Source organism: Eurosta solidaginis, chromosome 3 (genome assembly GCF_040869045.1).
Source record: "Eurosta solidaginis isolate ZX-2024a chromosome 3, ASM4086904v1, whole genome shotgun sequence".
NCBI classification, from domain to species: Eukaryota; Metazoa; Arthropoda; class Insecta; order Diptera; family Tephritidae; genus Eurosta; species Eurosta solidaginis.
The window spans coordinates 278949033-278975495 of record NC_090321.1 but is presented as its reverse complement, the minus strand read 5'-3'; the positions used below and the strand labels follow the sequence as shown (position 1 = coordinate 278975495).

Sequence of the window (26463 nt, the reverse complement as noted above, 5' to 3'; positions counted from 1 at the left end):
ATCATTATTATATCTATATGCATTTTGAAAATATTTTACCTCTAGATACATACTCAATATAACGGCTTCGGTATTCGTCGCTGTTGGTGCTTTATTCGATGTGGGCGTTTGGTATTATGTGAAAGATTTGAAAATTTTCGACGAAGAAGTCAAAGAGGTTGAACTGCAAATTGTAAAACATGAAGAAGATGTACATTCGACTAAGGACATGGAAGTATAAATGTTATTAAGCTTAATATACATTTTACTGTTTTACTTTCTTAAATTAAAATGCAAGTGTGTGAGTGTATTTGATGGGTGAATGGTTCATAAAGCAAAATGAAAAAAAAAATATAAATATAAGAATATTTACAATTTAATAGCTCATATGTGTATGTATGTACATGTTATGTATGCAAAATGAAGTTTGTTAAGTCGACGCTAATCAACCAAAGTGGAAGCAAATATTTGTGCATATAACAGTAAGTTTATAATCACTATTGAAAAGCATAGCCCCGAATGGCGTAGTAAGCGACAATTCACCCCACACAAAATTTTATCACATTGATCCAGCACGTCTTCCGTCTGGATCGGGAAATTGAAGTTATAAATTATAACCATCCTTTATTAAAATCTTTTGCTGTTATCAGGATTCACAGATTTTACTAGACCAGTGGTCGTCGGCTAGTGAAATAATTATTGGTGTCACTTCACACGTATTATTATTCTTTTTCGTTTAGTTGTCGCTGAACAAGCAGAGTAGCAATATCGGATGAAGCTCTTGTTTATATTCGCTTTCTTGACCACTGATCTACACGTTCTGTGAGCGCAGCGACAGAGATTCAATAATAGCTCCGTCACATAAGCAGTTTTTCATATAGATGAATTTAACACAAGCTTATGCATTATGAGTAGATTGAACGTATTTTTATGGAAAACGGTAGATTGAGCGACACTGGCGCCATCTGATATGGAAAAGTAGCCAACTCCCAAATTTTGTTGGAAGCAAATCATAAGAAAAAGAATTTAACATTTGCTTTGGCTAATGGTGTTGGCACACTTTGGAAGTGAAATTATTTTTCCCACTGGTTGGCAACTTTTCTAACATTTTTCGCAATTAAAAACTTCAATTTAACAATCGAATACGACACAAAATATGTTAGTAAGTATTTTTGTTCTATAGGGAGAATATTTGTAACAGTGCTTCGCGAAATTTTGTATGTGAATGGGCAAAGCGAAATAAACTTCAATTGCCAATTCTGAAACGCAACATCTTGGTTGATTGTGGCGATGTCATTGGAATGCATAAGCTTGTGTTAAACGCATCTATATGAACATTGTGCCGCGACCTTAAAGCAAGCAGTCAATCAGTTTTAGCTTGTACTTCAAGCAGTAAACATCTTATGCGTTGATTCTATGGACAACCACATAAACATATACTCCTAAAAAATAAAGTTGCGATTGCATTCGAAGTGTTGTGCACCACTGGACTAGAAAACAGAGTCACCAATCATTAAATTTTATTTCGAATATTCTTTCAAAGTCTCTTGCAATTTTTAAGTTTGAAATATATATATCCTTATAGTAGTTCGGGGGCTTACAAAGAAAAAGGTCTAAATAGTGACCAGATAAAACATAGCAGAACATCTTATTTTGTAAAAACGTTAAACAAACAAGAAGTTGTGACTAGTCCATTATTTCCCAATTTTTTTTATCAAAAGTAATAATTACTGTCATAATTATTATAACCTTTGGAACGCTGTTGTTATATCAAAAGCACAAATAAGTTCTCAAAATGACCTATAGTAAACTTTGAGTAGAACATTTTTTTGGAATTGGGATGTTGACTTAATACATCATATGATGATTGCCACTTTAACATTGTTCGCGGCTATACTGCAATAATAAGAGTTAGTTCACGTACATTTTTTAAAAAATTTTTACATTCTAATAGAAAAATCGAAAATTGTTATATGTACATATTTACTTTACTATTTTACATAAATTACATAACACACACATATTTGTTTGTATGTAGACAAAACTATTATGGTTAAAGTATCTAAATCTATTAATATATACGTTTTGTTGAACTAATTAATTGTTTGTATAATGAAAGATAAATAATAAGATAAAAAATTTAATAAATGTCTGTTTACAAGAAAACCGGAACTAGAAACTGTTTATACATATCGCTACCTCAGAATATGGATGTCTAATGTTACAAATCTGGATTTTTCAGGAGTTCAACAGAAAATATTTACAAAATGGCCCTGTGGATTTTCTCAAATTTTGGACTGATTGTGGACTGAGTATTGCACTAAGCGTGAAGAGTCAAATTAAAAAAAAAATAAATAAATGTAAGGCGCGATAACCTCCGAAGAGATCTAAGGCCGAGCTTCTCTTCCAATTTGCGTCGTGCTCCTCTTGATTTGCCCTACAAATTGGCCGGACGGGACCTACATGTTTTATGCCGACTCCGAACGGCATCTGCAAGGCAGACGAGTTTTCACTGAGAGCTTTTCATGGCAGAAATACACCCGGAGCGCTTGCCAAACACTGCCGAGGGGCGACCCCGCTTAGAAAAATTTTCTTATAATTGAAAAATCTTATTTCTAAAATTTTGATGTTGCTTTGCCCGGGGTGAGAACCCAGGGCATACGGTGTGATAGGCGGAGCACGCTACCATCACACCACGGTGGCCGCCATTATAGCAAATATGTTATAAGCGTATTTCTCCAGAATACATTTGTCGTATGTTACATTTTTTTTTCCAAAAAAAAAATCCATTGAACATACGACAAAAAGCATATTGGAAATATGAATATACTATGTATGAATATAAAGATACACTTTAATTGTTGAAGAAAATTACTTACGACGTTTGGCGATATAATTAGAATTTGATCCCATGAGAGAAACAAAATATGGCAATACTGTCATTCAAAAGATGCGACGAAAGGTCAAGTGAATATATCTATAGACGTCTATGGACCACAAGGTAGGTAGTTAGCTCAGTTTTGATAAAATGGTCGCTTAGGATAAATGGCCGCTCTTGTATGGCATGACAGTGTGCTGGCCTTCATACCGAAAGCCCCAGGAAAAAGACATCAAAATATATATATACAAAAAAAATAATGGAAACTCTTGTCTTTGCGAAAATTCTCTTTATCTTTAGATGTGCACCGACGCCTTTTTATTACTGTTGGTTTGACAAAATTGACATACAATAAACGTATTTCGATGGAATTTAACTGCCAAAATTTTGAGTTTATCTCCCTCCTTTCACTCTCTGTAATTTTATTTCTGCCATCACGAATGCAGCTTTCCTTACAGGGTGGTCGCATACTTACCGCAGGGCGTTCTACACCTTTCCTATTTACATATTTCTTTCCTTTTTCGCGAAAGGATTTTCCATGATTCTGGATGTCTCTGACGCTTTCGTGCCCCACTTTTCCCAGTGCGTGAAGATGTTCTTTTTTCACAATTGTTAGCACTTTGTTCCAGGTTAGAGTTAACACGAATACTCGAACGAACCATGCCAATCTCTTCCTCAATATTAAAGGGAGGATCTAAAATTTCATCATCCGATGAAAAATCGCTTGCGGACATGTAACTATTCATTGTTTTTGTTTGATATAAAATTCACTTTTTTAACCACAAGCGCGGCAACAAGCAAAAATATAGTTAACTGAATTTTATATTACAACTATTTCAATGCATATCTACTAAAACCGGTAGCTACTTTTAAAAGGGAGTGCCACGAAATTCCCAAAAAAAAATACCCAAACGCAAAATCCCCAAAGAAAAAAAATACCCATACACAAAATCCCAGTGCTATGATAAATATTATGACCGTGTAAAAAATAGCAATATCTCTTTCCTCTTTCAATCATATTTTTGTATGTATAACTATATATTCACGTTTTGGCAATACATATTTTTACCTGTCCACATATAGAACTTCTAGTCGCTCTAATTGGAACAAGCTAACAGAAGCGTGTACTACGCAGAGGGACATCTCCGTGGCGGTAGCCACGGTTATACCACACACCCGGACTTGGCATGGCGTAGCCCAGGGTTATTTTTTATAAGCGCGGCCGAAGGCCGCCTATGCAGAAAATTGGTATGGATTATTAGCCTTTTTTGGTCGCGGCAATTTTAAACCTAATTTGAATTTATTTCACACATAAAATGGGGATTTTGATTTTGGGGATTTTGATTTGGGGATTTTGTTTGGGGATTTTTGATTTGGGGATAACGTGGTAGACCCCTTCTAAAAAAGTTTCTCGGCCAAAGTAGTTATTTTGCAGAAGTGAAATCACATTTTCTTTTAATTGGTTCGATTCCTTCACCAAAAAAAAACAATAAATGGTATGGAGTATAAACAAAACCAATATATTTATTTAAACTCACATCTATTAGCTGTATTTGTTACTTGACATGCTCAATGTATATAAGTGCATTTAAAATTGTATGACATACGACAACTGTATTCTTAACAAAATAAATCATCAATTTGAATATAAAAATGTCGTATGTTCCTTATTTGTTGCACATACGACAAAATACATGATGGATATCTGGAAATCTATAGTGTTCAGGAAGAAAGTAATCGTACAGTTCGATAGAGCATGAGGATTATACTATGAAATTGCAAATTTCGCATTCGACATCGGTATTATCAGGTAGCAATATTTACATTAGAGCGGGTCAAATTGGATGGATGGATTTTTTCCCATCAGGAGTATGGCAAAAACGTAATCTAAAGATGATTCTAAGAAAAATTGCTGAAGACACCATAGCTCTAAGTCCGATTTCGTAGTCCCCACCTTTGCAAAATAGATGTTTTGAATGTACGGTTTGGCCAAAAAATCTTCATAGCTTCTTATAGAATTATAGGAAAAATATCATATTGGGCTTACTTTAAAGGTATTTTACGTACATTTCAGAATCTGTAGTAATATCTATAGTGTTTTTGAATTTTAGTAGAGATATAAGGCTTAAATTATGACAAATTGGACTAAAATGAACTTTTAACTACTATGATATCATTTTTAACAAATTTCTTACGGAAAATTCTTTTTTTCTTTACAGCTAAAATAAGTTCAGAACATTTCCAACAACTTTCATTCAGACAGTTTTTCTCTTTTCGAATTAGCTTGAGTAGAAAAAATGTTTGCTTATAACTTGAAAATATAGGTTTTTTTGGCAGTTACTGCAAGATTTGGATGGGTCCATCCTTCCTCCCAGTTTCAAAAGGTGTGCTGAAAATTATAAGTGTGGCTGGCAGGCATCGGTGCACTTCAGGAACGTAACATCAAAACCCAGAATAATTCAACAAGGGGTGCCTCAGTGTGGTGTCCTATCCCCACTTTTGTTTAACTTCACATATCGAAGCTCCCTTCCCACCGATGAGCTATGCTATAAAGCCAACGACTATCTCCCCGTTTTTTCGTTCGGGAAATCTGACATTGTCATAGACCAAATCCTCGGCGACCTTAAATAAAACATGGACATGGAAGATGTCGACCATATTGGACATTCACGTCGATGGAATTACGCTGTCTTACATCAACAAGTACTGGGTGCGGCATTGAAGATCTATATTTTGGCGAGCGTCTAGCTGGAATTGTACCTTAAGTCCAGGGCCGCAACGAAAGCCTCAAGTCCCTTGCCAGAAAATTCTCCTAATGGTAATCGAAATTGACAGCAAGAAAAGTGGAAGCCTTAACAGATGAAAGAGATGTTGATCTTTTTTAAATCTACCAATTTGCATTAGTTGTCGATTAAAAAGGCACGTTTACTACTTTGTACTGAGTTGGTAATTGAAAGATTAAGTCCTCCCTCGGCAAACAAAAATCAAGGTCTTACAGTTATTTTTTGTAATATGTGGTAAACAGAAATTGAAGGAGCCTCCTGGTGCTTTTAACAGAAAAGTTGTGAGAGAGATTTAATGATCAGCTTTATTCAGAAATTTAAGTTAAGATACTAGTATATGCACATATACTTATTAACAGCTAAACTTTAGCCACAATGAACCGCCCCTTTAACCGTTTCCGGTTATGAAAGCTCACAAACCACTCGCAAAGGCTGTAAGCCTTATAAACCTCGCAAACAAATACACGAAAAATGTTTTCTTTTGCGAGGTTACAATGTTTACGAGGCAATCGAAAAATTTTATCTTACCAATTTTAATTTTTTTTTATATCCATAGAAGTATCTTAACTTTGAACCCTGTGCGACACACTTTGTCCCTTTCCATCCGGTACCGAACTCATATGTTATATTTATACCCAGCTGTACTTGTACACAGGGTATTGTAACTTTGATTGGATAACGGTTGGTTGTACAGGTATAAAGGAATCAAGATAGATATAGACTTCCATATATTAAAATCATCAGTATCGAAACAAAAATTGCTTGAGCCATGTCCGTCCGTCCGTCCGTCCGTCGTCGTCGTATCGTCACCAAAGCTTATCACACGAGCTTATCTGGACCGTGAATAGATTGTTATTGAAAATGAAATGAAAATCCGATGATAACCACGCCCACCCTTTATATATATAACATTTTGGAAAACACAAAAAACCTGATTATTTAGTAAATAATACACCTAGAATGTTGAAATTTGACGTGTTGTTTGATATTGAGACTCTTGATAAAAATTTGAAAACATTTTTTAAAATGGACTTGGCACCGCTCACTTGTGATAAAGTCAATTTTACAAATATTATTAATCATAAATCAAAAATCGTTAAACCTATCGTAACAAAATTAGGCAGAGAGGTTGCTTTTACTATAAGTAATGCTTTGAAGAAAAATTAACGAAATCGGTTAAAAGATTTTTAAAAGGATCGTGGACGAATAAAATAAGCTATGTCTTTGGAAAAAAAAGCTTTATATCAATGGTATTTCATTTCCCAAGTGGATTTATAGCAATAAATAGGAAAAACTTCAAATTTAAAAAAATGGGCGTGACACCGTCCCTTTTATGACTAAGCAATTTTCTATGTTTCGGGAGCCATAACTCGAAGAAAAATTACTTCAGAATAAAAACAATAACAGCATTTCAAGTGTACAGGTGGGTATGTCATATTCGGTTTCACCCGAACTTAGACTTCCTTACTTGTTCTGACCTTGTTATAATCTTTGAAGGGGCGAGACTGAAAAAAGCGTTTATTTGATTTATAAATATCACCCTAATGTTGGTAAATGTCTACGAAGAAAAAATATATGTATACCTTAAAAAAATTTCGATGAGAATAACTGAAAATATAACTGAATAATTTAAAGGGCAATTTTCTCAGTCGCTGAGAACGATCTGATCGTGCAAAAAAAATTTGTTTTTCAATTAAAAATTCTTCTAAATTCTAAATTTTCTATTCAAACCCAAGGTGAATCTATGCAAGGTAATGGCAAAACGAATTCAACCCGATGGCCCGTGCTGAAGAATGTCAAGTCAAAAGAAAATAAGTATTAATTTGGATTGACTGACATTGTTTTACCAATGCGTTGTATGGAAAATATCAAGAATAAGCAATCAGCTGATGGGATAACACCGCCTGGTACTGAATTCGCTTTATTCAAATATGATTCACATATACATGGGTTTGATTCATTTACATGGATACATAATTATTTTTTCATTTGACGCGAGAATTCCTACAGAAAAGAGATAACTGCCAAATTCACTATTACTTTGTTTTATATATTTTTGGTTTAAGCATAAATATCTAATGTAGAAACCATAAAAAATGTTCCCACAAATGTATTTTGCTGTTGCATGCAGAAAACTTTTCAAAGTAAAATGGAAAACTTTCTACGTTTTCTATGATTTATAGACAGAGAGAATACCCCTAATAGATGAATAATAATAAAAAGCCTAGTTATTTTATAAGTAACTAGCAGACCCGGCAGACGTTGTTCTGCCCTAAATTTGGTATATCTGCATACATTTTAATAAGCTTTTTCGTCTAACTCTGCCCTCGCCCCTCTACACTTTTTTCTAATTCACTCCTCCCTCCGTATTTTTCGCTTCATCTATCTCCATCTTCGTCTCATTTTATCTCTTTCTCCGTCTCCTTCTCTCTTTTCTCTGCTGTCAAGTTATTCTCATTCTTCTTCATATCTTATTGCCAGTCCCAGAGGGTGGTGTGTATTTTGTTCCAGTCCCACTCCGAGTCTCAGTCTCAGTCCCAGTCCTCGTCCTAAACCCAGTCCCAGTCCGTTTCTGGTCTACTTCCCGGAAAAAAGCATCGTAAATACTTATATAGCCAAATTTATATACCAAATTTCAGGCAAATCGAATAGGACTTATGTAAATAGGTATTATTAATTCATGTCTTTATTTTGGCTTCGCATGCATATTTATAAGTTTTCCAGGTGGATGCGACTAAATCGAATATCACAATGAAAATTACTTAAAAGCTCCAGCAACAGCTTTCATTTGATATCAAAAATACAGACACATTCTAGGGGTATCCGGGTCCACGTTTTGTCCTATATCTCGAGACCCAAGACACCCAGCGGTATAAAAAAGTATCTGTAGTAAAGCACACACCAACAGCTTCAATTAGATACCCATAATGTAAAAACGCATTCTAGTGTTACCCTGATCCACGTTTTGGCCTATATCTCGAGACCCTAGTCACAAATAGTTATGAAAACTACCCTGTATTAAAGCACTCATCAACAGCTTTCATTTGATAACCATACTGTATTAACACATTCTAGGGGTGCCCGGGTCCACGTTTTGGACTATATCTCGAGACCCTAGTCACAAATAGTTATGAAAACTACCCTGTATTAAAGCACTCATCAACAGCTTTCATTTGATAACCATACTGTATTAACACATTCTAGGGGTGCCCGGGTCCACGTTTTGGCCAATATCTCGAGACGCTAGTCACCAATAGGTATGAAAACTACCCTGTACTAAAGCACTCATCAGCAGCTTTCATTTGATATCCATATTGTTTAAACACTTTCTAGGGGTGCCCGGGTCCACGTTTTGGCCTATATCTCGAGACCCTAGTCACCAATAGGTATGAAAGCTACCCTGTACTAAAGCAGTCATCAGCAGCTTTTATTTGACATCCATATTGTATAAACACATTCTAGGGGTGCCCGGGTCCACGTTTTGGCCTATATCTCGAGACCCTAGTCACCAGGTATTAAAGTACTCATTATACAAAACTTCCCCGTGGAAAAATACATAATTTAATAATCGGTCCAGTAGTTTTTGAGTTAATCGATGACATACATACAAACATTCAATTTTATATATATACATAGATGCGCATATCTCAAATATTAAAATGTTATTAGTTAGATATAATGTAAACTAGTGATGCCGGAAGTATTTAGGACCTATTTGTAATGATATTTTGTAAGAAATTTCTCTCCTAGTGAACGAGGGAAAAACTCTTGGGAAACTGTTTTTAAACCTTTCATGAAAATGAAATAGTAAGTTAAGTTGGGTCTGATTCTCGTGGGCCCTAGTATCTGTAAGTCTTTGGGAGAGATAGGCCCACCAATAAGTATACCGAAATTATCATTGATTCAGCCATGTCCTTCTGTCGCCGCGATCTTATATTCAACAGATTGGTAAAATAATTAGGTTCTCATCTCTTCTCTTTATTTTAAAAGCTTAAAATTTCACAAGATGCTAACGTATGTGTCTGCCAAAGCCTCATAATTCATTTTGATATTCTATTCAGCTTTGCAATACTGTCACATAGAGCTTTTCAAATCCAAAATAATGACATACCAATTGAAAAATGTGATAATTCTATAAGAAAGCATGACACTCTTAATACACGTATGAAAGTTTCGATACCACTAGAAACACGCACCCCCTACACCTTTGAGAAACGAATACTAAAGTTTTTGTAATGAGTTGTACGAGGATCACAAACATATCGACATTGTTCAAAGGTTTTGAGTTCTTAACCAATTTTTCGTATACTCGTAAAGTGGTTTACTACTCTCTCAGCTTTATGCATCGCTCATGTTTAGTTTAACTTACATACATATGTAAAAAAAAAATGCAAGCAAAATGTGATAGCCGAAACGATAAAAAGATTTCGCGTGAAAATAAATATCTGACAAATCGAGACGGTAGTTCATTTGAGCAGCTGTGCATATGCAGATCAAGCCTACCAACCATCCGCCGTCTTAAATAACCAAGTGGATATGCAAAAATGATGCAAACTGATAGCGCAGTAAAGTCAGATGTTAGTAAAGACAGTGATGCCATGACTAGCTTAGAAGTGCTATCAGATAAGGAGAACAAAGAAGATCTGAAGTCCGCCGATGAAAGTAGCACTAAAGCCGAAATAAAAGCACTTCTACGGGATATTCCCTTGACCGAGGATGTAAGCTGCGGCTTTTGGATATTCAAAGGAACATTTATACAAAGGCAAGCTATTTCTTTTACACACATATGTATATACATACGTATCTACTTGGACTACATTGTCGCTTCAATTTAAAGATTAGCAAATCAGACCACCTATGTGTTACTGTATGGATTCGTTGGATGTGTGTTCGGTATGACTTCCTCCTACTTCAATGGCACATGGACTACGCTAGAAAAACGCTTCAAGATACCCTCGAAAAATTTAGGATTAATAGCTATTGGCAATAATTTCACTGAAATGATTGTATCGGGTGTATTGAGTTATTACGCCGGTAAAGGACATAGACCTCGTTGGATTGGATTTGGTGGGTAAAAGTATTAGAAGTTTTTTAATACGTTAACACCACTAACTAACTTTTACTGCTCTTTGGAAATTGTATTTGTCTTTGCAGGTATCATGACAATTGTCGTGTTCTGCTGGTTGACTGCTGTACCACATTTTCTTTATGGCCCCGGCAAAGATGCCCTTGCTCTAACTTCTGAATTTGGTGATGTGCCCAATGAAAATACAACACTGGAAGTCTTGGAAGAACAGCGCGCAAAGTCCTTGTGTCGTGATCGTAGTAATGTAACTGCTTGTGCAACTGCAGAGGGCAATTTGGCACCTCAGCTGGTGATTTTCTTAGCTGAATGTATTTCGGGTGTAGGCGGTGCACTTTATTACACACTTGGCGTATCATATATGGATGACAATACAAAGAGATCAAATACTCCAGCATTACTGAGTGAGTTTGCTTGTATAAAATAGTGGACCCTGGAAACAGTTCGAGTGTATTTATGCCATGAAGAACTTCTTAGCGAAAATTCATTTGCCTTGCAGATGTAATTCAGAGTCAGAATGAAACATGTTTGCAGAAAAGAGGAGCGCCAAATTGGAAAAGACACTCAGTCTAAAGTCTCTTCGAAGGTATATCGCGCCAACTATTATTGTACCTTTGTGTAACGTCATGAGAAGTGCTGCTATAGTTAAAGTTATTTACCTGAACGCAACGACTCAGCAAGAGCGTGTTACCCTGCTAATCTCCTATAGTCTATGAGGGCTATGACTACTAATAATTTAACCTATCCAGATTTTTTATAAAGAGGCTTCCCAAAGATCTTAGATGAGCAATAGCTAGTGCAATTTGCACAAAAGTGCTCAAGTCTCTCTGTTAGTTACGTACTGCCAGCTTCTGGAATAATCATTATGTGGAGTCCATATCTCCTCTGCATGCGTGTCTATAGCCCAATGCACGGTGCATACCGATATAAGTCCAAGGGCATTGATAGACTTCTTGTCCTACTCTTATCGTAGTTTGGAACCGTGGATCTTGACATTGCACAGCGTGTGATACTCGCCCATTAGGCTGCGAGTCGCTAAGCGGGGAGGTCTTCTTCGAAATTGGACTAACTCTTTTGCTAGCTTATGACTCTTGTGCAATGAATTTATCTAACTCCTCCAGTCTATATCGAAAGGATCATTTGATCAGGCAGGGAAACTTTTTTCGACACTTGCTAGCTTCTTACGGAGCAACACCGCGGGCGGTCAGTTTTACAGCCAGCTTTTGACGGCATCCCGAACACAAAAAATTTTATAAAAAGTTCCTCTATAGTAGAAGCCAGAGCCACCCTATGGTCCAATCCAGTCGAATCTCCAAGGTTTCTTGGACTCCCATTAGAGGATTTTCATGACAATTTGTAAGTGTCCACGCCTATTGAATACATTCGCGCCTTGGCAGCTACGTCGCGGTTTATGGATATAAATTCGGGACTGTGAAGGATTTCGTCTATTTGAAAACTAGCATTAACAGCAAAAATAATGTTAAACGGAGAATAACTCCTGACAAAAAGTTATACTTTCGACAGGCTATTGAAAAGTAAAGTCCCCTCTCGACGAAAAAAATTATGCTCTATAAGTCGATCATCTTATCTGTCCTGATGTATAGCTCGGAATCATGGATGGTGTAGAAAGAAGATAAGAAGGCCCATGGAGTGTTCAAGAGAAAAGTTCTCCGGAAGATTTATCGAAGGTATAAAGATATGCTGTATAGTCTCTAAGCAGATATAACGATAAAATAAAATAAATGAAAGGCGCGATAACATCCGAAGAGGTTTAAGGCCGAGCTTCTGTTTCAATTTGCGTGGTGCTTCTTTTCTTTTTTTCCTACAAATTGGCGGGACGGGACCTACTTGCTTTATGCCGACTCCGAACGGCATCTGCAAGGCAGATAAGTTTTCACTGAGAGCTTTTCATGAAAGAAATACACTCGGAGTGCTTGCCAAACACTGCCGAGGGGCGACCCCGCTTAAAAAATTTTCTTCTAATTGAGAAAACTTGTTTCTAAAAATTTGATGTTGCTTTGCCAGAACCCAGGATCTTCGGTATGGTAGGCGGAGCATGCTACCATCACACCACGGTGGCCGGGAGATATAACGATAGGGCAGGAAATAAAAGCCCCGCATGCTTCGCTGGCTAAGTCATGTTATGCGAATGGACAAAGACGCCCCGACCGACAAAGTATTTTAGTCGATACCGCAGTTTGAAAGCAGAGGAAGGCAGAGAAATCTACTGAGTTGTGAGAAGCAAGTAGAGGAAGACTTGACCTCCTTTGGTGCTCCCAATTGGCGCCAGTTATCGCGAAACGGGGATAGCTGGCGTGATTTGTTACGAAACGGTCAAAATCGCTAAGGCGGTTAAGCGCCTATTTATGATGATCATTTTTAGTATATATATCTGATGCCCTTCAATACAATTAAATGAGATAACGACTAAAAATCAACTACTAAGTACACATGAGTCTAATCTTTACTGCTTGTCTTTAAAGTATGCAATCAACAATTTCATAAAAATTGTAGTATTTGTACTACGATAAACACAAATTAAGACTATTTAAAGTTCATATTAGTCGTTTTCTTTTGTAACCACATTTCTTGTCAAATCATTGTTCTCATTTCGCTCATTTACTTCAACAGTGTCATAATTAAAAAAACACAACTTTCCAGGAGAGCCATTCAAAGATTTTAATTGTTGAGCATATAACGGCATATTTTCATTTAGCACGTGCTAAACATTTAACTGAGCACAGAGATTTTTTTATACAACTTAGATCATGATATTGGGTACGTTTAGATGTTATTAACTCAAAAGTCATGTTTTTTGAGTTATGACACTATTGAAGTAAATGAGCGATTTGTAACAAAAAAATTCCGCAAACCCTTCTCTAACCTCCATTTACAACTTGACTGCAAGTTGAGAAACATTTGCAAAGGTAATTTCGACTCCATTCTGTTGCGGCCATGCTTGAGATGGATTTGAGAATATGAAATAACTCAAGTTGAAGTGTAACAAAAATCCCACGTTAAAACAAGTAAGGATGGGACTGTAATCGGTTGTGCTCAAGATCTCATTGCTTTCATAAATGGAACAGAGCAATAATCCGATAAAATTTCAAAACTCTCTTACAATTTATTGGTTATTCTCACACAAACTTTCGCAGCTCTAGATATCTACATTAGGCAGCTGTGACGTTGAACGTCTTATCCGCATAAATGGTTATATGGAATATATATTATATCTATATACGAACTACCTCAACGACTTTTTTAGATAACTGTATATTGTATATACTAACGTAACCATCGAGTGAAAGTTCAAGCCCTAGCTGTTAAAATAAAGAGAAATGGCATAACTTATCTGAACAATCAGTTGAATGGGAGATATTTGCAGAGTGCTTTTTTGCCACTCGGGTTCAAGATAATTGCGGCGAGTATTGTTCATAGGATAGGCACTGCCACGCTGATTGACAGAAGCTATGACTTTATTATAATTAGAATACACATTAAGTACGTAAATATGTGCATCTATTGTTTATATATAAGTATTCACCTAAATAACTTCGCACTTAATCTATTCACATAGGTTTGTCTTACTTTTTTCACATGTTGGGCCCGGCAATTGGTTACGCCCTAGCGTCATACTGTTTACGTCTTTATATTGCACCACATTTACACCCTATCATAAATAATGCTGATCCACGTTGGATGGGAGCTTGGTGGTTGGGTTGGCTTTTCTTGGGTGGATTACTTTTTATTTTTGGTATTCTCTTTACAATGTTACCAAAAGAGTTGCCACTTGCCAAAGTGCGTCGTCTCTTACAAGAACGTAAGCTAAAAAATTCTGGTGCTGATGAGCCGGTACGACTGGAGGCATCTCTTAGTGATATGTTGGTTACTTTTAAACGCCTCCTAACAAATAAGACTTTGATGTTTAATAATGTTTCATCGATATTCTATTTTTTTGGATACATGCCTTACTGGATTTTCACACCCAAATATATTGAGATTCAATATCGACAATCAGCAGCCACTTCGAGGTAAGATAATACAAAATTTATTTTAATTATTTATATAATCAAGTAGAAGCGCAAATTTTAAGTCTTAGTTCGTGCTCAGTATATGTATATAGTAGCATTGGTAACTGCCCTCGTAAATGCCCGGACTTCCCGTATTTTTCAACAAATTTATCTTTGCATTTCTACAAAATCAAAATAGAATATTAAATCATAATCTGCTACACAATATAATAGCAAAACAGGAGACTTTGAAAAAAGATTTATGTTGCTTTTCCTTTATTTAGCTCTACAAGAATAGCTACCACCTAAAATAAATACTTAAAAATTTTGTTTTACATTTTTTTACACTACGAAAATTATTGCTACGAGCAATGCAATTTCAGTGCTGTAGCGGAAAGAAGTGTAATAGTGTGAGTAGTATTATTATTATTAGGCCTGGAAGCACAGTGGCGCCTCTGCCGTTAAGGCATGGCAAAAATCAAAAAAATCATGAAAGCGTTCCCTAAATCTAATACATGTTTCTAATAGAGAATTTTCCAGGGATTAAGAATATACAACTGTTTTTTCACAGAAAGTTATAGTTCGTCACCGTTGTGTACCGATCTTGACCCTTAAAGAGTCCTCCCTCCCCTGAACTCGCCACAATGACTCAGGGTGCGGGTTTTATCGAGTTGTCCTCTCTAGATACGCCATTATCAGTAGCAGCATGGGCACCTCGTGCAGGACGTGATAACTAATCACGCGTGACATTCGTCACTATGGCCGGTCTAAGACTGATAACAGTCCCTGATCCAGTGCCTGGAACCACTTATGATATCCAAGCCAAGTATCTTAGAACCAAAAAAAATGTTACTAACTTTGGAAAAATCCTGTTCGTTCAAACAAAACTTTTGCAACAAGAGGGCGCAATTTTGCATTTCGCTTAGAGGAGAAATCGGGCATCTTATTAATTGTACCCGATAAATAGGTGTCCCGGTATCTCATAATTTTTTGCACAGTAAATTCAAAAAAGGGTTTTTCGTTTTGTATTGAGAACTGAAAAACTAGTTTTTTGTTGTTTTCCCAGTTTGTGTGTTTTTTCGATTTGGTGGTTTTCTTATTTTGGTATATTTTTTTTTAAACAAGTGGCACCATCGTCATAAGCACAAAGTAGAGAGCGCAGTGATCGTAAAATTCTCCTTGAAATTTGCTCGTGTATTGACTGAGGATCGCTGTTGATATGATCAGTGAGATCCGTTGTGTTAGCAGAAAAATCAGTTAAATTGACCAGGAATCTGTAAATTATACAGAATTAACTTAAGAGCGACAATTTCTCTTCTGTTGAAATGACTAAATTAATTTGTTCGTTAGACAAAGAACTCGGTCGAATTAACCGTAATTCGATCAATTTCACCGAATCTCCGTTAAGTCAAGAACAACAGAACCGATTTGTTTATTTTACTAGCACCATTTCTTTCAGTGTAGCACCCAGCTTTGCTAGGTAATCTGCATGTTCATTCTCTTAATGTCCCTGATGTCCGCGAACCCATCCTAACAAAACCTAGTTTTTGGCTCTCAGGTCATTAAGGATTTTAATGCAGTAATCCACTTGCTTAGATGTAACTGTGTAGGATTGCAAGGCACGCAGGGCCGCCTGGTGCCCCGACATAATGTAGATGCTCTTCGAAGAGAGCCTCTTCCTAGAAATTCTCTACCGCAAACTTCTATTGCATGGATTTCTGCCTGAAATACGCCCGCGTTGTAAGTACTGCTTACCCCAAAATGCGAAAGGGAGCGGAAAATATGGGTTTGATGGTGTATGAGGACAAAACGAACTACCTGCTGTTATCAAAAAACAAAATGTCGGCACATTTGCGCCCTGGCAACCATGCCACTGTTGGCAGCCATAATTTCAAACTAGTAAAATACAATTCAAAGTGCTTTAGTAAATCTATAACTAAAATTAATAACAATTACAAATTTCTTATCAAAACTATCAGACCACTTCTAAATATTCTCGCGGATTTTTTTTATTCCCGCTGAAAAATTCATCCAATTCTTTTCTCCTAGGGAGAAGAATAATTGGGGAATAGGAATTTCGAATTTTCGAAGTCAGCTGTTTTGTCAATTGAAATTTCGTTGCGCATTTCATATTTTGTATAAAAAATTTTAAAGTTTAATTATTGTTGCCAATTTGTTTGAAATTAAGAAATAAGATATAAACAATGCACATTATTGCATTTCATGTGGTATTCACTGAAATGAGTAATGAGTTGGTGCCACAGCAACATCAACAGAGGAGTATAAGAAGAAGACCGGCGGGATAACACAAGTCCACCGGAGTTGCCTGCATTCATTCTGCAAAGCAATTTTCTGGCGGCCAAGTCGAGTTGAGTTCGCCATAGGCCAAAATCTATTTAAGCCTTCTTAAAAAATCCTTGCGCAATTTCTGGATGGCTACATCAAATATGCGAAGAGCTCTTCCGTTGCTTATGATATACTTTTCGACTTAAAATAAAGAATATTGTGGTTGTTGTTGTATTAACAGTGAGAATATTGTGGTAGAATGTAAATACATATTTTAGCACAAATTTGTACAAATAAGTGTTCTTTCTTAAAAGAACCAATTTCCTTTAACTATTTAGATGCATTCCCTTTAACTTATCTAGTGAAAAAACTCCTATGAAATGACAAAGAAATCTCCCTCTCCCTCACATTCATAATACCTATTTTTCTCCCATAACCGGTTTCCCCTTTTTCGAACATTGTTCAGAATAGGAGGAAAGGGAGAAGTGAAAAAACTCACAAGGAATTTTTATTTAGAATACGAAGAATAGGAGAAGGGAAAAAATTCGCACGGAATTTTCGTTTAGAATTGGGATGTATATATTTCGAAATAGATTAACTAAAAAATTTATTTTGAGCAAAACGAAGTTTACTAGAACATAGTATATGTTTATACCAAGTCTCATTCTTGTAAGTTTAAAATATTTATTTTTTCAGCTTAGTCACTGGTACCGTGGCATTGGCATTCTCCGCTCTTGGTGTATTACTTTCGGGTTTAGTTATATCCAAATATAAACCAAGTGCTCGTTATTTGGCAGGGTGGAATGTGCTTGTTGGTATTCTTACCGTAGCCGGTTGTGTGGCATATGCATTTATCGGATGCCCTGGTAATGAGCAATCAATGATTGTGAATATACCAGATGGGTTAGTCTAAAATTATACCACTTAATATCATTCAAAATTCTGTATAATCTTTTGAGACCTTGTTTTACAGCAACTCAAGCAGTATGGCCAGTTGCAACTCGGGATGTTATTGCGATTATGTCCCATTTTCGCCGGTATGTGGAGAAAATCAAATGACGTACATATCACCATGTCATGCAGGTTGTAAACAGGAAATAAGGGAAGAAAATGGTAAAAAGGTAATTGTTATTTTCTATCAAGACAATTGGTTTCCAGAAATTGAACATCACTTACTCACTTAATTGACCTTAACGGTTTAAACAATTATAGCCGTTCAACAAGGCTCTAGTTGCTTCCACCTGGTCCTTCCAGCGGAGTAGGATTCCGTAGACGGGTTCCGATTAAAATACTTTCTTAGCCGTAGCAATATCTTTCATTCGTACAATATGGCCTAGCCAGCGTAGCTGCTGCGTTTTAATTCGTTGGAATATGTTGATGTCTGCGTAAAGCTCGTACAGCTCGATATCAAATCTTCTTCGGTACTCGCCGTCGCCAACGGGTAGAGGTCCGTAAATCTTTAGCAGAACTTTTTTCTGGAGCACGCCCGAAGTCGCCTCAGCTGATGTTGTTATGGTGTATGCTTCTGCATCATATGGCAGGACGGGTACGATAAGTGACTTGTAGAGCATGACTTTCGTTTACCGAGAGAGGACTTTACTTTTCAATTGTCTACCTAGTCCAAAGTAACATTTATTGGAAATAGAGATTCATCGCTGGAATTCAGAGCTGATGTTTTTATGGCTCGGAGAAGTTTTGCACAGCCATATACGTTTTGCGGCCGCTGTGGTGTGATGGTAGCCTGAAAACTCATCTGCCTTGCAGATGCCGTTCAGAGTCGGCATAAAACAAGTAAGTCGTGCCCCGCCAATTTGTAGGAAAAATTGAAAGGAGCACGACACAAATTGGAACAGAAGCTCGCTTTAAAATTCCTTTGGAGGTTATCGCACCTTACATTTATTTTATTTTTTATAAGTTTTGCGGGGTAACCAAATTCAGACATAGCTGTAAATAAGCAGCTCGTTTTTGTATTTTCGAAGGCGGTCTTAAAATCGATGAGAATGGTGTTGGGTTCGCTTTTAACGTAGCACTGTAAGTAGCGCCTTTTCTTTCGATTGAAACGCGGCATTCTTCATCTTACCAGTCTGATGAACCAGGCATTTCGGGATGCGCATGCAAGAAATATAAGGTCCTGATTTGGACTAGGTGTTAAGTGGAAAGTAACACCTAAAAGTACGTTACCAAAAAATTAGAGTGGGTATGCAGATTATCAAGGATAAGCATAACGATAGCCCTTAAAATTACTTTGACAGTAGCATTCTGCACATTCCGCCTGTAGACCTAATGGCCAATTTTAACAAGACTTGGTAAGGGAATAAAACATTAATACTTGGAGCGATAACCTCCGAAAAGATTTAAGGCAAAGCTTCTGTTCCAATTTGCTTCGTGCTCCTTTTTAGTTTTTCCTACAAATTGGCGGGAATTGAATTATCACTAAACTTCTTGGTAGCAGCAATACACTCGCAGTGTTTGCCAAACCTAATTTCTAATTCAAAAAACTTTTTTCTAAAGTTTTGATGTGAACCTAGGGCCTTCGGTGTAGTAGGCGGAGCACGCTACGAACTACGACGGAGGCGCCTTAAAAATATCAACAGAAATTCTGGAGAAAAAGTGCTTAAGCTGCAGTCGCGTCAATATATATATCGATCGTGATGCGGCAATTAAGGTAATAATCTAACACAGCACTCCTTCAAGAAGTGTCCTGGAATGCAAAGAAGCATTATAGAGACTTCGATCAGGCCGGACCTATCTATACTGGGTTTCCGGTCATAAAGGGATAGAAGTTATCGAAAAGATCGATGCGATGTTAAAGGAGGGCACTGTACTCGATAAATCGACGGAAGACGACCCAATTCGCTTGAGAGAAGTCAAATATAGATAGACGTTGCATATAATCTGCACATACTACGATATCAGTTAATCATATCTCTAAAGAGAGAAGACTTAAGGCTCGTGATGGGCATACTAACGGGACACTGCCTTCTTGCTTCACATACATGTAAATTTGGCCTCGTCAGTAAGAGCAGTTGTAGGAAGTGCAGGCTGTAGGAAGAAATGGTACAGCACGTGTTGTATTCGTGTTCTGCGTTCGCGAGGTAAAGGCTCCAGCTACTAGTGGCAGCAGGATTTCCATATCAGGTGGCAGCTATGAAGCTAGGTCCTAGAAAACTACTACTATTTGCCATGGGAAGGAATTATTTTATAACATAAGTCCTGATACCTAAATGGGGGCTTTCCGTTTGGTTGTGAAACAAATTTTACATATCACTATGAACTTTTTCACATCTTTCTCGACCGACCAGTTCAAAGTAACCTCACCAAAATTATGTCTGTGTTTAAAGATACCTTTGCCGTTACACTCTGAATTCATCAATATAATGGAAGGGTTAAACATCTTTCATTTAATAGTTTCTAATTATTACCAAACCCGAATTTGCTGTCACGGAGTAGATCTTCTGCAGTGGCTTTTAGCTTCTTACCGATAAGAAAAAACATATACATAATTCGTAATTTGTTTTAATTTCAGATTTATAGAAGCTGCAATTGTATATCTAAAAAAAGTAAACCAAATCGTGAAGAACTTAATTTTCCTGACTTGGCGAATATTGAAAAAGCCGCTCCAACTACCCTGCCTACATTAAGACTTTATACGTCTACTACTTATCACTTCAGCACTGCAGCACCGCAACTCACACCAACAGAAGTATGCACATTGTAAAAGCAGAGATTCATGTTCAATATTTGTATTTGTTAAAGTCTCCAATAGGTGGTCAAGCTATACCGGGAGCATGTCCGGTAAATTGCTTTAGGCAGTTCGTTCTCTTTTTAACGGTAATGTGCTTTTTGAAATTTGTTGGCGCCACTGGACGTGCATCGAACTTTTTAGTATCGGTACGCTGCGTACCCGAACAGGATAAAACTGTTGCTATGGGCTTTGGTATGATGATGGCCTGTATGCTATGCTTTATACCTAGTCCAGTTTTCTTCGGCTGGCTTGTGGATCAAATGTGCCTGGTATGGGGTAAGACTTGTAGCAATAAAGGCAACTGTTGGCTTTATGATCCGCTAGCCTTAAGGTTAGTGAAAAGAATACACACACATATACTTGAAATATAAGCATTTATTTACTTCATCCATGCTAGATACATTTTGAATTTTACCGCTGCTTCTTTCATTTTTATTGGTACGGCTTTCGATGGTGGTGTTTGGTATTTAGTAAAGAATCTTAAAATTTTTGATGAGGAAGATAAAAAGAAAAGCAATAAGGAAACCGGGGCAGAAGAGAAATTAAAGTTATTCGAAGTAAAAACATGAGTCCATATAAAATGCTTTATAGCTATATATTTGTTGTTGTATTAATTTCTATATATAACTAAATTATTGTCAAGTTTTTTAAATAAATGTTTTGTGCAAATCAGTCCTGAATATTGGAAAGCGGTCCTGCCTCCTCTTTTTATACCCAGCTTTACTTGCATACAGGGTATTGTAACTTTGATTGGATAACGGTTGGTTGCTGGCGAGGGGGCTTAAACGACTGCCTGAGGAATCTCTCTATTAGAGAACCTCAGACGGTGGTGAACTAAGAGGAAAGCCTCTCGTGGCTTGCAACCGTGGGATTGTAAACAGATCTCAACAGGTCAGTTTATGTCTCCTGCGACTGTTAACGATGGGAGGATTGCCGCACCAGTACCACCCCAATCCAAGGTGTTGATTATACTCATTAACACCTTTCGTTTGATACCCATATCGTATCCCTGGTCCACCTTTATGGCGATATCCCGAAATGGCGTCCACCTATAGAACTATGGCCCACTCCCTCATATAATACTCATTAATACCTTTCGTTTCATATACATGTCATACAAACACATTCCAGGGTTACCCAGGGTTAATTTTCCTACATGGTGATTTTCCCTTATATTGTCTCCAAAGCTCTCAGCCTTCCTTACTTGTTTTTCTAAGCAATTTTCAATGTTTCGGGAGCCACAACTGGAAGAAAAATTTACATATCGTAACAAAAAAATGGGTACACATATTTTCCTTATAGCAGGAAATATTTCTAGTAAAAATTGATAAGATTGGTTAAGGACCACGCCCACTTTTATATAAAAGACTTTAAAAAGGGTGGTAGGCAAAAATAATAATGTGACGAATATTAGCAACAATAAGGGATACTATCATCTCTAAGCCGATACTAAGCAGTCACTTGTATGTAAACAAATCTATCATTATGTCTACACATACGTACATGCCAGCAGCGGAGAGATGCTCACAAAAGTATGCAATCATCAACATAGTATTTCTCACACATCCACGTGCATATATTTGAGATGCTCACAAAAGCAGGCAATCAATCGTGTAAGTATCACTCACATATACACGCATATATGCGAAGCTATAAACGTGCATCTGTAGTTATAGCTGGTGAGTTCATAGCTGGTAAGCCTCAGTCGATTAGGAGAGGTGCACGCTATTGTCCGACCGTGGGACAAAAAACCACCTTGCTTGCCGACCCTGGAGTTAAAGTCGCCAGGTACGGCTATTATATCATAACGGGGCAGCGCTCGTATCAGTATTCTAAACGTTCATAGACAGCGTATTTTACCTCATGGTCTTTCTCCTCCGTCGGTGCCTAGGCGCAGCTGATTGATATATTAAACAATTTTGCGTTTATTCGGATAGCAGCGAGACGTTCGTCCACGAGTGTGAACGTTAGTACTTGACGACAAATTCTCCCACCACGAATCCAACGACGAAGCTGCGCTTACTTCCATGACCACGGATCTTAAAACGTAATACGGACCCTGAAGTTTTGTGACCTAAAATGGCTTTCTGAAAGGAACTTTGGGAATACCGAAATAGTTCTAAAATGAAAATTCATCATAAATTTGGTGACGATTTGACCTGCCAAAGCGCTCTACCGTAATGCTTTATAGTTTTCAAACGCAATTTGGCTGTTATTGCTTATTGTACATGAGTTGTTGCTTTAGGGCGTTCTTCACTCTAAAAATTCAACAACTTTACGATCTCAAATAGATTTTTTTTTTTGAAAGCAATTCGAAAGCATTTTGATAAATAATCCATAGGTTTTCGATAATAAATAGGTTTTAATAACAAATCGAAAACTTTTTAAGTAAAAATTGATAATATTTCGACAGAAAATCAATCATTTTTCGATAACAAAGCGACAACATGCCGATAACAATTTGGCAAAGACAAGAATTTAGTTTCTGCATATCGAAACTCCCAACAATAGGATCACCACATCTTATGCTTGCGCTGTGATAGGACGGGGCTATACTACAAAATAAAAAGGTAATCTACAGTTTTTTTCAAGTTTTCCACCTAGCCTTATTTGGCATTGTAAGAAACCATTGGCGGATCCAAGGGGGGGGGGGGGGGGGGTATGTGCGCTCCCCCCGACCGCACTGTTTTTGTACTGTTGAGATTTTATATTTTATGGAAATGCTTTCGAAAAAATTTCCACGGCGAACGAGCCCCCCCCCCCCCCCCCCCCCCCTCAGACTGTAGTTTTAGTGTTGTTGAGATTTCATTAGAATACAGATTTCCCGTATATGCTACGACGACACGTGCCCCCCTCGTTGGCTGGGAAAACATTTCCCGTTCATATTCACCAAGATCAGTGTCAAAATTTAACTTTTTTAAGCATTTGGTGCAGGACCTAAATAATTGATTAAATTGCAAACATTTTTCACAATAGCTATTGCTAAAATTTAAAATCAAACTCCACACTATCGGAAATTTTGGGTAAGCTTTTATCTAAATCAACTTCCTCAGCAACGGTAATAGCTAGAGCTGTAAAATTTTTAATAAATAGTAAATGTTAAAAAAACGGTTCCGAAGACTATAATTTAAAAAAAAAAAAAAAATAAATGTAAGGCGCGATAACCTCCGAAGAGATCTAAGGCCGAGCTTCTCTTCCAATTTGCGTCGTGCTCCTCTTGATTTTCCCTACAAATTGGCCGGAGGGGACCTACATGTTTTATGCCGACTCCGAACGGCATCTGCAAGGCAGATGAGTTTTCACTGAGAGCTTTTCATGGCAGAAATACACCCGGAGCGCTTGCCAAACACTGCCGAGGGGCGACCCCGCTTAGAAAAATTTTCTTCTAATTTTTTAAAGCTTAGCTTAAAAAACTTAAAGCTTTTACCAGTTAAAGACGTTGAGATCTTGAATTTTAAAGTGTTAAAAAAGCAGCTTCAATGGTATTTGGGGCAATATGACCGAATTTATACTTCTTTACAAAATGTTTATTGGTTTCAAGGAATTTTTGCAAAGTGATTTAAAATTCACATATTTTCCAGTAACAAAAAAATCTAGTTAATTAAAAGTTTTAAAACTAAGTAGGAAATAACGTTTTGAGTCACCTAATTTTGCGGTTTTTACCCGTTTTTGTTTAATTGTAAACAATAACTCAAATAAATCAAAATCATAATTCTTATAGATTTTGAAATTCTACAGAAATATATATGTTTAATGAAAATGTCTCTTGTGAACTGTATATTTATATATATACATATGTACATAATATTAGAATTTAATTTTAAGGAAATGTACTTTTTAAATTTATTTTCACTCTTCTAAATAATTTTAAAACAGAAAATTTGAGTTATAAACAACACTTCGAAAATTACAAACCAAGGATATTGATATAGTTTCTGCAGTTAAGCTTATTGATATGACCACATCAAGTTTACAGAGACAATGTGAAACTAGCACTGACTCTTTTAAAAAACTTTTCAACCAGGCTAAGGCCATCGCGAATGAGATGGGTATCACGGTCCCCAGAATCACCGGGCGTCAAAATAATCTACCAAACATTCAGACTCAGTCAGTTGAGGATTGTTACCGAGCTGCAGTATATATTCCTTTTCTAGACTATATTATAAACGAAATATCATCCAGGTTTCCTAACGCCTCCATGCAAAGAATTGGGCAATTGCAAAAGTCGCTCACTGTCCCAAAACTTCAGCGATGAAGATTTGGAGAATGTTCTACAAGGCGCAGAAGTATATAAAGAAGACCTTCCTTGTTTTCAAGCTTTGAAGGGTGAATTAAAAATTTGGAAAGAAATGGCAGAAAATATCCCAGATCCTGCAGCAGATGCCTACAAACGAGCAACAGCGTTGCCAAATAATAGAACTCTTTATCAATTGCTGTATACGTTTCCAGTGACTACCAGCACTGCCGAGCGATCTTTCTCTACCTTACGCCGATTAAAGTCGTATCTTCGCAACAGGATGACAGGAGAGCGTTTGAATGGATTCGCTTTAATGCATATCAATGAAGATAATGCGGGAAAAATGGACCCTAATGACGTGCTGGACATTTTTAGCAGGAAATATAAAAGAAAAATGTCTTTACTGTACACATATATTTTTATTATTTTGACACTTTTATAAGCCTTGAACCTCTATAAATAAATTTGAAGTAGGTATGCTACTTCTAAATATTTATTTTTGCGGGTTCGTTCTGTGTTCCCCTCCCAAAAAAAATCCTGGATCCGCCCCTGTAACAAACCACTATACTGACATACGGAATTATGGAACATCGCCCCTCAGTCGAGAAGAGCATGAGAATATCATTCACACAAAGTCTATAAATCCTTAGCCAGTTCGCACCACCCGTTCTCAAAGTCCAATATCCCAATCTCACAGCGGGTCTTCCAGGAAGTCGGCCCTTTCTCTGTCTGAACTTCGGTCTGGATCTGTAATAGTTAAAACTCGGCACAGGAGATGAATGTATTCCTTGCGAGCTGTCCCTACATGACACTAACCCACCTCTTACATCTAATGTGGAACAACGCATCAGGCAACAATATAAAAAACTAATTGATATGTCAAGTTACCTTTCACTCCAGTAAGAAGCTTTCACAATCCGCGAGTGGTAGCACTTACATAAGCAGCGTTGCCATATATTTTTTTCCAAGTCGTCAAACTGCGTCAAAAATCGTCATATCTATGGCAACAACCAATAACAACCAAAGTCGAGTTAGGACGAAATTGGGTTATTACCAGGGGCCATACGATTGTCTCCGCCGAGAACCAAAATGATGAAAAAATAATCAACAATATTAACTTTAAAAGCGCTTTCCTGAAAATTTTCTTTGGTTGTTATTTCTTGTTGCCACATATAACATATAAAAACCTTTTTAATTCATATCGTTTTATTTTATAAACAACAAAAACGTCTTAAAAGATAAATTTAGTGCTACATATAAAAGGTACTTGTTTTCAGCCAATTTCATTTCTTAGTTAAACAAGCAGTTTCCAGACGCTTGCTGATTTTTATTTGGTTTAAATTTATTTTAGAAAAATTCGTTCTACATTCGCTGATGTGTATGACAAGCACAGTACATCTGCAACGAAAGCAGCGTATGTAGGGTCAGCTCTTTTGATAGTAGAAATAGTTTTCCAAAAAAC

The 26463-nt window shown here is 36.9% G+C and overlaps 2 protein-coding genes across 5 annotated transcripts in view; both read left to right on the top strand.

The window, feature by feature from the left end:
- LOC137245646 (solute carrier organic anion transporter family member 74D-like) overlaps positions 1–1613 on the top strand; it is a 49246-nt gene extending 47633 nt beyond the window's left edge. For all 4 annotated transcript variants that reach the window (XM_067776642.1, XM_067776640.1, XM_067776641.1 and 1 more), the window contains one exon: positions 46–1613. In XM_067776642.1, the coding sequence (XP_067632743.1) occupies positions 46–220 (175 nt within the window). In that variant the 3' untranslated portion in view covers positions 221–1613. The remainder of the gene's footprint in view (positions 1–45) is intronic.
- An 8491-nt stretch (positions 1614–10104) lies between these two features.
- On the top strand, positions 10105–21444 carry LOC137247198 (solute carrier organic anion transporter family member 74D-like). Its single transcript, XM_067778300.1, has 9 exons — positions 10105–10402; positions 10478–10707; positions 10795–11127; positions 14301–14754; positions 17716–17922; positions 17993–18140; positions 20546–20722; positions 20776–21095; positions 21162–21444. The coding sequence occupies exons 1-9, from the start codon at positions 10185–10187 to the stop codon at positions 21331–21333; spliced, it is 2259 nt and encodes a 752-aa protein (XP_067634401.1). The 5' UTR covers positions 10105–10184; the 3' UTR covers positions 21334–21444.
- Positions 21445–26463: the final 5019 nt, after the last annotated feature.

Excerpts from the sequence above, each read along its gene's own strand:
- LOC137247198 (XM_067778300.1), top strand. The coding sequence starts at position 10,185 with ATGATGCAAACTGATAGCGCAGTAAAGTCAGATGTTAGTAAAGACAGT. Across the intron at positions 10,403-10,477 it reads AAAGGAACATTTATACAAAG|ATTAGCAAATCAGACCACCT; the intron begins GCAAGCTATTTC and ends TTCAATTTAAAG. Across the intron at positions 10,708-10,794 it reads ACCTCGTTGGATTGGATTTG|GTATCATGACAATTGTCGTG; the intron begins GTGGGTAAAAGT and ends TTGTCTTTGCAG.